Raw genomic sequence first — 13883 nt, 5'->3', positions numbered from 1 at the left:
ATCTCTGGCTGTCACCCAGATCTCACAGACTTCTATCTCTTATAGTTACATAAGAGTGGTTTGGAGTTACGTGAGATGAAATCGAGTTCCTCTGGGTTTACATGCATATTTTTGTGTATGTGAAGGAGGATGTTTCACACTACGAATGGGCAAGAGCTGCTCTTTAATGAGGTGGTCATTAACATTATTCACACTCAATCTTCTGGTTATTATGGTTTTACTGTTCAGTGTGCTACATACTTCCAGTAGCTGTTTTCTCCCACTAACTCCCTGTTTTCCTCAAGCCCTGTTTTGTAATTTTCCAACTTGACTTACCATCTTTTCCCCTGTGGATAATGTGTGGATAATGTGTGGATAATATGTATGCTCCCTATCTCAGAGATAGTGTATCTGTTGGCTGGGTTGTTCTGTTTATAGCTAAAGGGTTATAATTTGCTCTCTTCTCAGTTTTACACTTGAAGGCCATTTTGAGAACCCCCTCAGGTTCACGGCTTTTCCTGCCAAGTACATTTTTGTTTTTTGGCAATAAATTCCTCCAAGTCACTTGATGGTAAACGTCTCTGACTTAACGTCTGGCCATCAGATGTCACCATCTATCTCCCTCTGTCCGTAAATCTCTTTGGGGTCGTTTCCTGTATTTGGTTCATTAGATCACTACTGGCACGACTGAGACCCACATTTTGAGATAACCTGAGTTTCTCCTATAGCATGCCAAATATGAACACACCCTGCAATATCATATGAGTGGGAAAAAATACATTTTAAGGCCAGACAGACAGATTCAGACTGATAAGAAACTTTACAGACCTGCGGTGGACAGCAGGAGGAAAATGACCGTCAGGACATTGAAGGACTGCCGGTTGGTGATAGTCATCTTCTCGTCCTCATGTGGGAAGAAGGAAGGGCACAGGTGGGAGGGAGAGAAGGAAGGTTGGGGGAGGGGGCTTCTTGGCTTTAGCTGGAGGTGGGCATCCTCTGCTTGCTGACGGCTTCTCTCACATGGCTGCTGCTGCTGGGAGTCACGGCTCCTGATGGGAACAAGACAACCAAGGAGAGGGAAGATTAAGTTGTTTGATTTGGATTTCTGGAAGTCTCACCCTACTGTGCGGACAGCTTGTCTGGCAGTGAGCCCCATGATGCCTCCCGAAATCTGTCCTTTGGTTTACATAATAGGATGGCTTGGACATGAATTTTAATTGAAACTGGCACTGTAGCAACACTGGGGCTAAGAGCTGGTCCGTACTTGTAGAAATTCCTACAGTGGATACAGTTTCTGTGCAGCTGATGTAAAAACCTTTGCCCCTGATACTGTGATTATTTGTAACACAGGCCAGAAATGATTATTGATTGATCAGTCACTGATGATTATTGACTATTTTGATAGTGATAATTTTGTCAAGCAAACAACAACAATTTTTCATCAATTTGGCATCAATCAATTGGGAAAACGTATCATAAATTTGATCTTATTATGATCTAGATAATATAGATTAGTCTATAGACAGTATTAGTAAATGTTGATGGGCATCATAATTTGATAATATGAAACATTTATTTGATTGATCACTCAGTCGACTTAAAGAAAAGTGTAACTATTTGAAAAACATATAATTAACTCATGATCAAAAAAACAAAACAAAAACCAGAAGTTATCTGGTTCCAGATCAAATATTACAAAATGTTACTTCTCTTTGTCTTCTGCTTTTGCAGATCCCCCCCCCAAGATTTTAAAGACCAAACTATTATTAATCAAGCAAATAATCAGCAGGTTGACAATAAAATAATAGTTGGTTGGGTAGGCCGTTATTTTATGGGTCTATCATTTATAAATAATTCAGTTCCACAGTTCCTGGAAAGAATATAGTGTTGGCACTCATTATAGTGAAAAGGAGAGAACTGCTAATCGACAACAGGTCAACTGGATTTACGTAATCAGTGTCTAATTAAGTTTCCAACAATAAATAAGTAAATGATAATCCTTACTTGGCTTTAAGCTGTTTAGTTCAGATTTGTGTTGTTATATCCAGAAAATCTTCTACATTTGATGACAAAATTACAGATGCAAGTGTCATGGTTAGTTATTGTTCTTACTACACCTAAAGAACACATGATGGTCACTGTTGTAACATATCAGCACATCAGAGAAGACTGAACCAATAATAGATGAATAAGTGTGTATTCAAGAAAGTTTTAAACTAAAATATTTCTAATTCATCATTTTATCCTCTTGAGAACTGACATTAAAACGATGCCAAATATAGCCAGTAAATGTTAAATTATTTGTGTAGTACGTGAAGAAAATTGCTACAAATGCACTAAAGGCACAGTGTTCCTATAGAGAAAGTATTGTTTATACCCAACCTCTAATGAATTACACAGAAGTTGCCCCTTCAGCACAGTGTAGAGATTGCAGAACTGCTGAGGAGCACTTTGCCTCTAAAAAAAAAAGCTTCATGGGATTTCATGAGTTCTTCCTCTTCTTCTACTGCAGTATCACCGTGTGGGTACTGTTTGAAGCTCCGTCATAGCCACCTGTCCTCTGATGCTAAGTGAGATTAATGGGGTGGTGGCACATTTTGCTTAGCCATGCTTGTTTCTGTTTGGCAGATTTATTCTTTCAATAGCACCAGGGGAGATTATACATAAATGGTCCCTGTCCTTGCATTAGTTAAAGGTGATGTTTATGGTAATTTATTACAGGCTGCTTAACTGAAACATAGCCACTGCATTGTATTAGAAGCTCTTACAGGGGGAGAGAGGACGAGCTGAAAACATGTCTAATGATGGAGGGTGGGTCAAACATGGTGGAAATGAATGCAATACAGTAGATTCCAAAAATATTTTCACTCCCCAAAACCATACGACCTGCCCTTGCCATATTTAAGACTTGGATCATTTTCAACTGCTGTACCAGGATGTGCCTTTGAAACTGACCTCAAGGACACTGTGGGCTTCAGCTGCATTTATATGCAAAGAAACTTAAACATCGTCTGTGCAGAGGCAGCATGGAGAGCATCTCAAAACTCAAGTCTGAATTATTAAAGAGCTGACAGCAACTGACAACACAATAGAAACCACATATAAAAAGCAAAATCAAGAGTGTAAAAGGCTATCACTGTTCTTCTTTGTCTTTGGATGAGAAAGAATGGTGGATAACATCCACTTTAATGTTGCATGACCACCCTCTGATGTTTGTCTTTTTTCTTGGAGTATTTGCAAGGGTCATCAGGGACGAGTTGCACCCGACAGTACGCACACAGCACCACAGAGCATTATAAATAAAAAGCCTCAGACTTATCGAACACCTCAAAGACAGGCCTCCACATCCACATGTCTTCAAGATGTCCATACTGTATCATGAAATGTTACGGCCATTGTTTGCGAAGTGAGACAGTGAGAAGTTGTGGTAACAGCGCTACACAATGTTCTCAAAGGCAAATGTTATCTGGTATATCAATGATTTATGTGATTTATAAATAATAATTATTGATCTATCACCACGTTTCAACTGGGGGGGGGGGGGGGGGGTCGGTGAAGGTTGCTGTAACCTGCTGTCGTGTCCCAGCACACATGACATGTACTCATTGTCCTCAGGTCTGCAGGTAGGACCGGTAAGATGACAGAGACAGACAGTAAAAACGTAATGGCTTTTTATCTGTTGGCGGGATTTCTTCTAATGGCCAGTTAGGTCTGACAGACAGGTAGGAGAGAGAGAGCGAGAGAGAGTGAGAGAGAGAGAACACAGTGAGGGAGGGGCCGAGTTGAGCTGGAGCTGCTTGCGTCTCTACATTGAAGCAGTGGTGCAGAACACTGCTTTAGTGATCTTCTTATGTCATTATGAGTTGTGTAAAGCACACAAACCAACAGGTACCAGAGAGGTAGAGCACGATTGCAGACAGCGACATTGTGTGTATGTGTGCACGCGTGTACATGTTCAGGGGGCAGGGCACCTGTGGATTTTATTAGCATGAGTGTAAATGACATTGTACTGTCTTGGACCCAGTCTGAAACTGAACCAAGGACAGCCCGATCAATCCAAGCAGACCAGGGAAAAGAGTTCTTGTGATAATTAAGGGGGGACACTACAGGTGAATAGAGTAAAACATTTAACTAACTTCAGCAACATGCAACTTCCCAAGTTTATCACTTACATTAAGACAAATATTTTTTGTATTACAAGTTTTATCAAATGGACTAAAGGCTAAATTTTAGCTAATTTGCATGCATTTTTCCAGAACATAAATCTGAACAATGGATAAAGCCCCTTTCAAAATTCTTGTTTTATTTTGTTGACATATTAGAGTCAGAGGTTTTTACAGAGGGGATTTTGGATATCTCTTTTTATCACTCTGTAAATGAAGAAAAAAAAAAATCTAATTTCGCCACGTTTTTAGGAATAAAATGTTGTATAAATCAGGCTTTGAATTATATATCAACAATCCCCTCTGTAAAAACCTTCAGAATATAGACAAGAATAAAACTGGAAGGTTTGGTGTTTGTAAGTGCTGCTGAAGTGGAGATTCCAGGCTCAGAGTCTGAGGAAAAACTCATTTTGAGAAAACAGCCTTTAAAGGTGTACAGAAATGGCCGTTTGTCCTGTTTGTCGCGCCGAGTTGTCCCGAGCTGCAACACGAGTTTACCCGAGTAAGGAAAACGAATTTGATTGGTCGTTATCGAGCGGGCGGGATATTCAAAGCTTGGGGCGAGACCGAGCTCCGTGTGTGTGTGCGTGTCTCAGACGTTTGAATGACGGATTACGGATCCAATATCAGTGGCTGGTGAATCGTGTACAGGCTGACGTATAATCCATGCGCTTGCATTATCCAATGCGGAAAAAAAAATACACACTTTCATCCCGAATTTACTCAAAAATAGAATTTTGCACAAAGTTTGGCCTACATCGTCTGAAAGATGAGTTATTACATTAATTTTATGATCCAGAGTGGGCTGAAATTCAGTTTTCTTTTCTGTACACCTTTAAAGACTTGTATTGTAGGCACAGCAGTATGTCACAGTAGCATGCTAACCTTTGGAGAATTTAGGAGAAATTTACTGACGAAAGAGACAAAATGAAGTAAAATAACCACCTTAATGTGGATTTTCTACCATTTCTTTCGACTTTTCTGAAAGAATACATTTTTAGGAAGAAAAATAGCCCAAAATCTCAATTGATCAGTGTAGTGTCTCGCCTTAAAATGTGATCAGAGCTGAGTGTTACACGTTTTGGGATTTACTTCACACAAATACTTCAGACTGAGAACAAAACAATGAAGTTGTACCTGACTCTACTTGAGCCTTATTTCAAACCTAGAGACCTCTTGACTTTTCAGATATGCCTCAACACCAACACTGAGATGTTTTTTTAAAAGCTGTTGACTCCTCTCACACTGCCGGATGAGTTTGCATTTCTGTAAAATGCAAACTGAAAGGACACAGATGCACAACTGCAGGGAGTAATGTCGAAGCACAGACACAGATGCAGACCCACAGACACAGATTCAAACAGGGGGACTTTAGCTGCTTTGCAGAGTGGGAAAATTGACCTATCGTGTGTTTTCATCTGCTCTAAGTGCTGGAGTCTCCATGTGAGACGCTTCAGTGAGTGATTGTGTGTCTTGAAAACTTCTTGAGCACAGCTCTGAGTGCAGCACACGGAGGGTGTAGGCATGATGTTCCTGGTGTAACAGCTCTGTGCTGGGCAGGTGACAGGCCTGTTTACAGTGTGATCTCAAAGACACCTCAAGATGGAACAGGGCTGAAAATTGGCACATTCATGCAGGAGTCATATTTATATGACTGCTCATTGGAGCAGAAGCAACACAGGACTACTAGTCATCTGACCAGTGACTGTACCATCAACAAATGGCCACTTACTTACAAAGATGTTGGCAACTCTTATGTTATTATGTTATGTAATATAGGTTATAGAGCATTACCAGAACATGTTTGGGGAGAATCCCATTGTCAGTCAGATACTGTGTTAGTTATTGCAGCTCCTACTTGTGATGTTTCTTACATAATGTAAACAACACAGGCTAATGGGCTCACGCGGCCAAAACCTATACACAGAGACTTTACGATGGGCCGTATGGACAGAATATGTACGTGGAGCGCAGCAGGCTGCTTCTGTTCGAGTCTTTTAAAGCATTTTAGATCAGACAAGCTGTTCTCTCTTTAGAAAGCCAGGCAGCGGGGGTCCCAGGAGACTTGTTAGAGTGGCATTTTATATATTTTTTCCAGTCTTTTTACTTCTGGTGAGAGCTTCGGCGTACTGTCGGATGACAACATGCGTGGCACGACGAGGGATTCCCATCCTCTTCAAATCTCCCTACGAGCCGACCGCTCTTCCTTTCTCCAGCTGTGGTGTTGCACAAGGATTTTATATACATTATGTCTTCATCTCCCAGGGCTGCAGTCACATCATTGTCACTTTACTCTCTGTTCTGTACAAGCTGTAAAGGGGGCAAGGTTCACTTCATCACAGGGTTGGGCTTGTTTGCAAAGACGAAATGAATTGAAGGGTTTACATAATGATCCTGACGGTAGTGAAGCAGAACATGCACTGTAAATACATAGACGTGTACACACACAGCATAGTACACAGAGCATAGCTCCCTGAGACTGAAAATAGAACATACTGCCCAGATGAACAGGCGTGCAACACACAGAGAGAGGGTCTAGTTACTCGCTGTTTATGTCTGGATCAAACTAAAATATACATAAAGACCATGACAACCCACTCTCTGAGTAAACGCTGTCATGAGAGAAAATATCTAAAAAATTAACACACTCCCGAGATAACCAAAAGCACAAAGAGCTTGTTGGTTTTGTCTACATATATGTCACAGCCATTGCCCAAGAGAAGAAAGAAATATTAAGTGACCAATTACCGCTGCAACCACTGTGAATCTAACAGCACACATTTCATCACAACGCAGCAGGAGACCCCAATCTGTCACAGGTTTGATGAGGCAAAGTGCAGCGGAAGAGTTTGGGCTGTTTGGAGATAATACACAGTGATATGCTGGGAGCAGCTCATGAACATTCTTGTCCAAGCCTTATTTTGGTTTCAGACATTAGCTTCAAAGTCTATGACATGCTATTGTGCTTTCTAAAGATCATTATTTATTTATTTTGGCCTGATATATCTTTTTCTCTGAGAAGCTTTCGAGTTTGTAAAGGCACGATCAGTACATTACAATTCTCTCTCTCTCTCTCTCTCTCTCTCTCTCTCTCTCTCGTGCAGCTTAACTTTATTTTTAGAAGAAACATTTAGCGCTGTCATTTTGAGTATTCCCATAACCTTTGATTTCTCCTATGGTTGATACTAGTCGGATATTTATGCACCCTCTGTGTCCCGTTATTAGGTTTGTGTTTTCCTCAGAGCACACAAATACTCTCCTTGTTGCTACGGTCGCCCCTAATCCATGTTAATGTGCATTATCAATCACTCCAAAACACACGAGCCGGTGAGCACGCACGAGTCAAGTGCAGTTCAGAGATGAGACGCCCACTTCACACGAGGGAAGAGCGCACGCCAGCTAAGTGACTGCACATCATATTTGGATCTGCTGATGGGGATTGCATCCAAAATACTGATCAGTAATTCTGCCGCAACGAGCGCCGTGCTTAATTGATGCTCCCTTTGAATGTCATCATAATAAATTGGGTTTCATTCACTTTTGATGACATTAGGGTTTCAGTCAGAAGCCCCACAGTGCTCCATTAGGATACGAGGCCCACGTTGGGAGGTTTAGAGCTGTGATGCAGGATATAATGATCATCACTGGCACAGAGGAATGAATGGTCTAAATTGTCAATGAGCTCAGAGTGACAGTCTGAGGCACTGAGGGATGGCTGATGGTTGGACACACACATCTTGTCCAGCGGCATAATTCGTTCACGCAATGCTGAAACAAAAATTATTTTTTAAGTGGAACTCTCTCATATTGGTCACAGTGACAGTGGTCAACTGTTTGTGTGGATCAGAAAGATTTGGATAGAATTATTCTTTAACAAATCCTATTTAAATAATTTACAGTAGTAGTGGGTTGACTGCTTACAGTGTTGTTCCAGGTTCAGTGTGTAACAGTGTGTAACAATCATCCTACCTGCTTTCCCACCATAAGTCACATGCACTCCATGTGATATCCTCACAGCTGTAGCTCAGTCAGTTATTCTGCTTTCCCCATCCAGCTCTTTTACAGTGTGTGATTATCGGCCTGTTCTCTCACAGCAGCAGGTGTGTGGTGTGAGAGGAGTGTAATGCTTTCACTTTCATGACCTCTCAGACTATGGAGCTGGAGAGGGCCATGGTGCAGTTAAGATTTTTTTCAACCTTTAAATCAGTAATAGTGAAGTTGTCCATTTGATTACTGTATACTTATGTAATAAAATACAATTGTCAAATAGATCCTAATCTCTTTCAGGGACTAAGAACAGGGCATAAACATTTGGTAACAATCGTCCACTTATACTGACATCACTGTGCCACTGTACCTAAAGCTCAGGGTATCTGAGGACTAATGTCATACCAGAACAGAAACTACTTTAAAATCTGTGTGGAACCTTTTGCAATCATTTCTACATAGGGTAACATGCAGCCTGTGACTTGTAGCTATATCACCAGATTTGATGAAGAAAGTGTGTGTTAATGTGCGCTGACCATTTGACCAAAGGGACATCCCTGTATCCCTATTCCCAAGTAGCCAGGGCACATGATCAATTGGAGGAATAATGACAGGACCGTCAACTGTCACACAGACAAATCTACCACGCTGACAAACAAGAGCATCATTTCGTGTTCAGGTTTACTTTTAGTTACAGAAAAAAAGAGGCTGACACAATTGATTCTGGAAAATGTATTAACGTGCTGTATATGTTGCTGAGGTTTTTCCTGACCCTTCCAGTGACTAATGCCAGGGTGGATCGTCCCATAGACCTGAGGCTGATAAGAATTTACCAGAGAAGTTCACGATAAGTCAGAAGCTTTTGAACCTAAAGGTTACTGTCAAGTGACTGTAATGTTACATTACTACATTGTCAATGTTTTCTCCGTTTGCCACCAGATTTCACAACTGATTCTTTTGGTTTCATCACAGTTAATGCTATTCTTTTAAAGAGCATTTATTCTGTGCTATCACGGGCCTTAAGTGCCAGCTTTAGCCCCAGGCTCTCTCTTTAAAGCCATGATGCTGATTCAAATGTGATTAGTTGTATTTAATACCGACAAGCTGTAAGAAGGAAATGTAATTATCATTACATATAGTTTTATTGCCCTGGAAGCATTTTTAAAAAAATGTTTTTTTCACAGTGCCACAGTAAAAGACCTTGTAAAAGAACCTGTTCCTTAGAGAGCAAAGGACAAGTTGCCTATAGTGCAGGTCCTTCTTGTGTTTTTTTTAATATAGTGAATCAACTTAAATTATTTGGTGTTTAATTATTCATTAATAAGAGAATTAGAATATTTCAAATTAAAAGATTATTTTAGATTTAAAATGATCATTCAGTCACTGTATTACACAACTACTCATTCAGAGTCATTTGTCCCTCCAGTGTTTTGGTTCTATTATTAGCTACCAAACAGAGGTTACAGCGCAGACACCTCTCCATTACAAACTGATATTATAATAAGTGCTTATTCATTTGTGCTGTATCAGAGAGGGCTCAGAGCTGCAGAACTCCACATAAATGTGACTGATGAACAGAGGTTCTTCAGTTTATATGATCAGTCACCTGAATACATTTTCCAGATCAAATATTCTAAATAAAGCCCAGAGGCAGCAGCAGCAATGTGTTTTGGTCTAGTGGCTTGATATCGCCTGGGAGACGTTTACGTCACGCAAGATATGGAGAATAATACAACATCTAGTAATTTGAATGCACAATGTGGTGAATACAGTTGGTCTAAAAAAATCCCAGGGAGAATAACACAGCAGGGTTGCCATAGAGCTTGTTGTGGAGAGTTTGTCCAATATACCGGTAGCAGCATAATGGGCTCAGCTATTGTGCAGTGCAGCCACCTAGCTGCATGGGTGGTCTGTTTCTGTTTTTGACTAGGTAGTGGTCTGTTAGTTTAACACAAGCAGAGGATGAGAGAAGAGGTGTAATCAAACTTAGAGCTGCTGCCGGCTCGCTGGGCTTCTACCTGCTGAGAGCTGTCATGTTGATGGAAACCATTCTGCCTCCTCCTTCACTTTGTCTCACTCTGTTCATTTATCACCGATTTGGATCACAAAGGCAGATTGGAAAGTAAAATAGGTACTGCATGTCTGAACCGTCTCTCCTCCCTTTTATCTAACCAGAATAATAACTCTGATCCATTTCTTTCAGAACTCGTATAACGTCAGAAATGCCAGCACAGCCTCATCAGGCTTTCTGAAAGGTTCATTAAGTAAAATTTAGCACTTTTCACCACATTGTCAGTGACACACAGAATTCAGCTTAAGAACTGTTTCATGGTCGATGTAAGTCAAAACCTACAAATGTATGAGTTTGTTTTGTCAGCAATTTGCAGCAGTATATAACAATTTCCAATATTACAATGAATTATATTTATACCATTACTAATATTACTAATTAGCACTAAAACATTACAAAATGCTACACAAACAAAAACGAGCAAATGAAAACAGCACACAAAATAAAACTAATAAATGTATTATGACAATGAGAAGAAGAACTGATTGATGAAACATGTTAGAGAGATCAGAGATATTAAGTAAAGTCAAAAGAAAGCATCAAGAGATGACTGAACAGAGGACACTTTTCTGAATTTTCTAGCGAAGCTCAAATTCATTTAAAGACCCTTTCAAGACCTGCCAGTTTCCTGATCACAAAGCTGAGAACAGTCTAATGTAGGAAGACTTTTAGCTGATTTTTCTCCAGGAGCCAATATCAGCATCCATCTGGAAATAAACCTTCACCAGCAGTGGTCTCCTACAGATCTGAGCATTGCTCATCTCACCTCGCTACACTGCTCCAGCCCCATTTCTAGATGAATAAGCAGCTCTAATGGAAACCACACAGAAATGTGAAAATAAATCTGGTAAATTACCTTGAACCACACAATATTATACACTATAACAGATTGGAGGTTTTACACACATTTGTATCACTCTCTATCACTAGCTGATAACAGAGAGTCTACCCTTGACCAATTGAGAGTTCAACAGGCCAATCAGTAATTTTTGGTGGTTGTGAATAAATATATGCATGCAGCGAGGGAGAGACGCCTAATGAGACAGCTACCGGAGTCTAATAAGTTGAATTCATTATACAATCAGGGTCTCAAAGTCAGCTGGGGATTAGAATTCTTGGAGCTCCATCAAACATAATGCAGATCTACAAAAATCTTGTTTCCATGTGATGCAGTAAGACTGAGAACCAATTCCATATTGTCCGAAATATTGGAATCACAAATCTCTGAGTTTGAATTCCTTTCTCCAATACTGGCATGTTTTCCTGTCTGTTGTACAGAGCAAAACAAGGCTGTGTCTCTGCTGGAAACCACAAAGAGCCATAAGAAACTGTCCAGAGCGTGGCTTTGTTTCATGATGAAAAATTAAATAATTCTTTCTGGCCAGACAAAACAAGCAATTTGTGGATGTTGGTGTTTGATTTATTGAAGACATTTTTGGATGAAATAACAAATTGATTCATCAAAAACATAGTTGACGGACTAATTAGTGATATAAATCGAGTAAGGATTAGTTGCAGCCCTACTTTTTGTTTGAGCTCGTCCCTGAGCAGCATCTCTGCCTTTCAGCCTTTGATCAAGCGACTCAAAGGATTGCAAGTTGTTGAGATTGACTGCTAAATGTCACAGGGATACAGTAGCTGTCGCAGTTAAGTCACTTTCAAGCCCACAGAAAGCCTTCCAGGAACTGTTCTACAGCAGCTCCCAACACATCTGAGGCTTGAGCTGCCTGCAGGCTACATGGAGGCCTCGTCTGTCAACACATCAGCACACTGGCACTCAAATTCAGTTTTCTTTGGTAGTGGCATTGTGAGTCATGCAGAATAACTGGACTTGTTTTGGCTCAGGGGGTCGGGAGGCATCTCCGGTGGACTATTTGGTGTCTATAATGCAGACAGACACAACGGTGTCTCCCAGTCACAAGCCAGCAGTGTTTGTTTGGATTTGCTTTAACACCTCACTCTGGGCTCGGTTGGTTTCTCTTGGAAATGTTCCCTGCTATCGTCTGCCTGACCCTGGGTCCAAAGTAGCTTCTTTACACAGGCAGATAGCCTGGTAGGAATTTCACAAATAAAGAAAGAGAAAGTCATGGCACGGGTTAGTGATGCATGACATAACGCAGTCTCACAGCCGTTTGACAATCTTTGTTGTTTCTCCCATGGCCTCCATTAGTAGTAGATTACACAGACCAACATGATAACAGGGCACCACCGCACCAGACGTGTTAGAAAAAAAAAGATAATGTTAGATACCAGTAAATCGACCAATCTGTCATTCATGTAAATATGATGGTTTGGTGTACAGTTACCCACACTACCTTACACAGACTGCAATGTGACACCAAAACAGGACAAGATTAAAGGGATAGTTCACCCAAAATTCAAATTTCACTCATTATCTACTCACCCTCATGTCGACTAAGGGCTGGGAGAAGTTTCAGGAGAAGTCCTCCATGCCTTCTCGGAGTTACAGGGGGGTCCGTGCAGCAGTATTTTTCCATATAATGGTTGTGAATGGTGCTCACTTTTCTTCGTCCAAAAAGACACACCAAAAAACTGCTCGTCTGTAATGTCCCTCTTGTATTGAAGCCCCGACATGAGAAATTGTTCTGTTTTTTGGAAGAAGAAAAGTGAGCACCATTCACAACCATTATATGGACAAATACTGCTGTGCGGACCGCCCCCCGTAACTCTGAGTAGGCACGGAGGACTCTGAAAATTCTCCCAGCCCTTAGCCGACATGAGGGTGAGTAGATAATGAGTGAAATTTGAATTTTGGGTGAACTATCCCTTTAATGCTGTGGGCAGTGTGGTTAAAAAAAGTAGACCATATTAATCTAGTTTGATCTCATGCTTAACTTTTACATATTGGCAAGAGCTCACTATGGAAATGTGATGAGTTTTTTGAGGTTGATTGCTCTTCTGTACAGTCATACTTGGGGGAAATCCCAGATGAAGGCACAGGATGAATTTGGCTGATAATAAGGAAATCATCATATGGAAATGAACCACAGGAAAAGCTCGACTGGCCTGAAAAATGCAATGAAATAAATGAAGATAAATTAAAAATTAAAATGTACAATAATCATAATGTACAATAATCAATACACAGTCAAATATAATGTAACCTGCATATGTCCTCATCCTGATGTATAAAGTAGCCTATGTCAGCTCAGCCTACAGGGCTTGAAAATATCAATACGAGCTTCTAATCCACAGTGACTTTTACAAGTGTATTTGATCCAAAAGTAGCACAATGAAAATAGAGAGGTGAGTTTACCCTCAGATAACCTCGCTGAACAATTATGTCTTGAGAGGTTTAACACTCCAGACGAAACCCTTTGCAACTGAAATAGCCACGACAGATACACTGTGGAGACGCAGAGAGCTCTCACACACCTTAAGGTCTCGGGGTCACTGAGGGTAGTGGCCACATACAACCTCACACTATACTGCCAAGAATACCTCAGATGAGGACGGCTAATTCTCCACACTGTTCCCCATCCAAAAGCTAATGGTGTTTTGGCAGTGGGTTTATATGGCCTGTTAGAGAAAACCTTAAAATGTGAGGAAACGTTTGTGGGCTGTTCCAGCTATCATTACTGGAAGTGTTGGTTGGCTGGCCATTGTGGTGGGATTTCACCTCATTAATGAGGCTGTCCTGGTTTTGACCCATGGAGAGAGAA

The 13883-nt window shown here is 40.7% G+C and overlaps 1 protein-coding gene across 4 annotated transcripts in view; it reads right to left on the bottom strand.

Annotated features, from left to right (window-relative positions):
* Positions 1–13883, bottom strand: part of LOC146985525 (protein shisa-like-1a) — a 41575-nt gene that overhangs the window by 18734 nt on the left and 8958 nt on the right. For 2 of the 4 annotated variants that reach the window (XM_085778536.1, XM_085778538.1), the window contains exon 2: positions 808–1025. In XM_085778536.1, coding sequence (XP_085634662.1) covers positions 808–874 — 67 coding nt within the window. In that variant the 5' untranslated portion in view covers positions 875–1025. Of the gene's footprint in view, positions 1–807; positions 1029–13883 lie in introns of all 4 variants that reach the window. The other 2 variants (XM_085778537.1, XM_085778539.1) reach the window with 1 other exon arrangement.

The sequence above is a fragment of the Trachurus japonicus genome, chromosome 6 (genome assembly GCF_045865225.1).
Source record: "Trachurus japonicus isolate A0001 chromosome 6, Traja_1.0".
NCBI lineage: Eukaryota > Metazoa > Chordata > Actinopteri > Carangiformes > Carangidae > Trachurus > Trachurus japonicus.
Note: the sequence above shows the minus strand (reverse complement) of the source record. Positions and strands in the feature narration are given on the sequence as shown.